A 4,395-nucleotide genomic window follows, 5' to 3' on the forward strand; every position below is an offset into this window, starting at 1 on the left:
TCTCAGTGGAGTCTGCTGCATGGGTATTCTCTGAAACCTGCAGTTACAACATGATGTGTACAGCTTCATTTTAGCACTACAAACCCTTAGGGATATGACAAACCTCTGGTTTTCTCGGGAAGGAAATGATAAATAATTCATGGGCCCTTTGCAAAGGCGAGGTTTCTTCTCTAGGTGAAAGCTGCCAAACCTCCCAGCCTTCCCAACAGCCCCAAGGTGAGCCCTTCTCTGCCTGCCAGCATTTCCCGCTGCCACAGTGCCACCCAGTGCTGCGTGCCACTGCTGCAGCCAGTGACAGGCATCTGCCCGTGGTTCTGACACCCCCCCCTTACCCCACCTCACACCCACCAAACCACCTGCAGGCTGGCCACCAGCCCTTCCTGAGCTGTAGCCACTTTGGTGGCACTAGCTGCTTCAAGCAACTCAGAAATCCTTACTCTATGTACTCAAATATTTTTTTTAGCTGTTTCCAAAAGACCTAATTAATTAAAACTGCATTAGCAACAAGAAAACATCCAGTTCAGACAAAAAATGCTGTGAAAACTGTTGTATTGAAAATTTTCAGCTCCTTTCAATAGTACATCAGCTTCATCCCTCCAACACACGGACGCACAGCCATCCTACACACCTGGCATTGGTCCTGGAGGGGGCCTTCGTGTCTTAATCCCGTACAGCCACATCACCAATTTTAGCACACAGAGAAATGAGAGCAAGGAATGGATATGTATAAAAACCTGCCTCCAGGACAGAGCTACAGCTACCTAGATAATCCATGGACTGGTTTTCCACTCCTCTAGACTGAATCTGTATCTCACAGTCTAGGTAACCATCCCCTGGAGGTAAGAACTGTTACAAGTGTTGGTTAATGTGGGCAAATAACGGGAGTTACAGGCCAACTGCAAAACATGCACTGCAAAGATGATGTGAACAGTAACTGCTCTGAGTGGAGTGGACCAGCAAACCAACGCTTACTGGTTAAAAGCAGTTTCATCAGAACACAATTCCATAGGAATTCTGGCTGCGTAAGATGGTGGAGGGAGATGCTGACGAAGCAAGTGCCCGTCGAGGACAATCACTACTGCGAGTTCTGCTGTAGCAAGTTTTGCAGGGTTTTGTGGTTTTGCAGGGCAGCCAGCACGTCCTCGTAGAGGGTGTTGACGCTGACGCAGAGCGGCTGGCGGTGCAGCTCGGTCAGCTTGCAGGCAGCCACGGTGCAGAGGACACACAGCAGCACCAGGAGCAGCACCCGCAGTACCGACCGTGACCAGGAGTGCTGCTTGTGCCGGGGTGGCTGAGGGGGACGAGAACTGGAGGCTGGCTCTGTAAAGAGAATGTTGGCAAGACAGAAAAAGCGAGGAATTAATCAAATGTCTTTAACACTCTAAGTTCAGAAACAAGCTGATCCAATCTCAAGATGCTTTAGCCTTTGCTGCTTTGTCATACAGTTTCATCATTTTGGTTAATACATAGATGAGCAGGATCTAACTGTGGAGGATGAGAAGTGGCAGATTTAGTTTCATGGGCAGCAGTGAAGCAGGTGTAAAGCACCTCTGTGTTGCACAGGATCTAGTTCAGTACACAAAAAGAAGTGAGTGGAAGGAAGATCTCCTTAGGAACAGGTGAAGAACTTGCTGAATCTTGTAGCTCAGCAGTTCACTGGGAACACAGACAGAGAAGGGAGAAGGGCACAGCAGCAGGGCTCATGAGAGTCCTACAGGTGTTCCCCATCCCAGAACCTGGCGTGGATAAAACCCTATCTGGCAGCATCGAAATGTGTGATCAAGAAGAAATGAGAGGCAACCCCACAGTACTCACTTCGGGTCTGCACCGTTTCTTTTTTAGGTTTCTTTTCCATCTCCTGTTTTGCAGCTTTTTGAGCATCATACTCCCGTCTCCTGCGCTCCTTTTCTTCCGCCTTCTCTCGCTTCCTCAGCTCCCTCTCCTGAGCCTCCTTTGCACGTTGTTCTGCTTCACGCTTCTTCTCCATTTCTGGAGATGAATAGGAAGGGGTTTTTTTCTTTTATGTAGACTTAGGAAGGCTTTCTTCCTTATCACCTGCTTATCTGTTTCCAGTTGCATTGAGGAAAAATAACTGTCCTTTTGAGTTTCTTTTAATATCACATCCCTTGCTTTTTCCTCCCTCAGAATTAGGCTTCCCTTGAAATAAATCCTGTGCTCTTCTTTCATATTTTTATAGGTAACCTGTAACTCATTCCATCTAGAGATCTATTATTCCGGCATGAAACTGCATAGTTATCTCCCTCTATCCTTCCCCCTTCAGCACTTCTATGCTACTGCTCCCTGAGTCCTCGGGATTTTAACAGTGACAAGTATTTGTCAGATGGCCATTTGGTGGCAGTTGGGATGTTTGGGTGTGCATGAGGGGTCAGGAACATCCTCAGCAGACAGCAGGTCAGGGCTCTTTGTGCTCACCTCGCTCTGCTTGGAGCTTCCGTTGCCGCTGCCGATCCTGCTCGGACTGGATCGCTTTCATATGCTGCAGTACCTTCAAGGTGCAAGAAAACAACCTGAGGCCTCTGCAGACGCTCCTTGCCCAGTCATTCCCAAACAGAGAAGCTGGGGACCTTCAGCTGGGGCTGACCACCAAGCCTGACTGACCCCTACAGGTACAGCTCTGAAGAGATCTCGCACTTTCCCAGGTGAATCTTCACAGTCAAGAAACAGATCTTTATGTTAAAAAACCAACCCTGCCAAACTGCTGCTAGCCAGTACAGAGCATCACAGAACATCTGTGGTTTTGAGAGCCTATAGTTTGCCAGAACTGCTGCTCCTGAGATTTTTGACTCTGGACTATAAGCCTAGATAGACATAGATTATTTTGTTTGCTTATGCCTCCACTTCCTAGGCAACCAGCATTTAGTCCTCTCTTAACTCCACTATTGGCAGAGACTCCTACTCAGCCCAGTGTTTGCTCTCTACAAGCAAAGAAGTGGTGAAGACAGTGCCATGAACCTGCACCTCACTGGCTGAACAAACTTCCAACTGCTGCAGCAGCCACCCAGCTTGCTAAGCAAAAAAACCCCACCTACCATCACTGATGAAGCCAAGTAAAGAAAAAGAGAATGAAGGCAGGTTCCTTACCCTCACAGCAGCTTGTTTACACTGCTTCTCATCCAGACAGTCTCCTGCTACTTTAGCCAGGACAGGATCCAGGGGATTGTCCTTCAGATCCAGCCACTTCAGGTTCTGCAGAAAGGAATGACAAAGGGGAGGGCTGTAAGAGCACAGGCTTGTGACTATTTAAGAGCTCCAAAGCAGAAGCAAAGAACTCCTCAGTTTACACATGAATGAAACAGGTATGGACAAGCAGAGAGCTTGAGCAGAGATCACATCCATAGATGTGAGATTATTTCCACTGAGCTGTGGTGCAGAGCCAGCTGAATTTTGCAACGGGTAGTCAGCATGATGGATGCTTTACCAGAGAAATCAACTTGAGAGGGATCACAAGACCCTGGGCTGCATCCCAAAGCTTTACGTAACCGCCCATCGCACAGTTTTACCTTGAGCTGTGCAAAGCTGACGGGCAGACTCAGCAGGTCCAGGTGCTGCAGATTGACCAGGCGGCCAAAGTCCCCGGGCAGCTGCTGAAGTCGGTTTTTACTCAAATCCAGTTTCACCAGATGCATCAAACTGCAGAAGTCTGACTAGAGCCCGGAAGACAAAACCCAGAAGCAGCTTGTCAGCACGTGTAGACAGCCTGCACAAATCCTGAGCTTGCCACAGAGCTGGGAGGGAGGGAAACTTGCTCTCCTCCCTTGCCTGAGAAGATGGAGGTGGAAAACAGTGGGAAAGGCAAGACAGGGTGACAGGGTGGTGTGTGGCAATAAAACTTGGAACAAACACAAGTCTCTGCTGCTGATGAAACTGGTCTGTATTCACGTGGGGATCCTCTGGCAGGAGGACACTCATCTTCATGCAGTGCAAACCCTGCCTCAGCCCTGGCCACCACCCACACCCACCCAGCAGCAGCAGCACATTCATTCAGCCACCCCAGGAGGAGGAAAGTGCCAGTTGCAAACCTCCCGGTGAGCCTTTCCTGCAGCAGCAGTTATCGTTCCTAAACACCTCCCCGCAGACCCATCCCCGCAGGGGCTCCCTAGCACCTACCGGCAAGGAAACGAGGTTGTTACAGGACAAATCCAACACGGTAGCTTTTGGAAGAGCAGCCTGAAAGAGAAACAAAGCCCCAGGTCAGCACCGAGGCACATGGACACCCTCCTGACACCCGCGGGTTTTGCTTCAGCCCTTGCGGTTCCCCCGCACCGGCCCGTCCGTCCGTCCGTCCGTCCGTCCCCCCGCGGCTGCCACGTCACATCGCGACTGATGCCTGGGCCTGAAGGCTGAACTTAGGGCTACACAGCCGTGAGCAGCTGC

The 4,395-nt window shown here is 50.0% G+C and overlaps 1 protein-coding gene across 1 annotated transcript in view; it reads right to left on the reverse strand.

The window, feature by feature from the left end:
* Positions 1-862: 862 nt before the first annotated feature.
* The window catches only part of LRRC59 (leucine rich repeat containing 59), a 4,347-nt gene continuing 814 nt past the window's right edge, over positions 863-4,395 (reverse strand). Inside the window, exons 2-7 of the mRNA XM_010002752.1 lie at positions 4,129-4,188; positions 3,522-3,665; positions 3,103-3,207; positions 2,434-2,506; positions 1,816-1,989; positions 863-1,320 (exon numbers count right to left, since the gene is read on the reverse strand). Of these exons, the coding sequence (XP_010001054.1) occupies positions 1,076-1,320; positions 1,816-1,989; positions 2,434-2,506; positions 3,103-3,207; positions 3,522-3,665; positions 4,129-4,188 (801 nt within the window). The 3' untranslated portion in view covers positions 863-1,075. The remainder of the gene's footprint in view (positions 1,321-1,815; positions 1,990-2,433; positions 2,507-3,102; positions 3,208-3,521; positions 3,666-4,128; positions 4,189-4,395) is intronic.

Source organism: Chaetura pelagica, unplaced genomic scaffold (genome assembly GCF_000747805.2).
Source record: "Chaetura pelagica isolate M959 unplaced genomic scaffold, ChaPel_1.0 scaffold47, whole genome shotgun sequence".
NCBI classification, from domain to species: Eukaryota; Metazoa; Chordata; class Aves; order Apodiformes; family Apodidae; genus Chaetura; species Chaetura pelagica.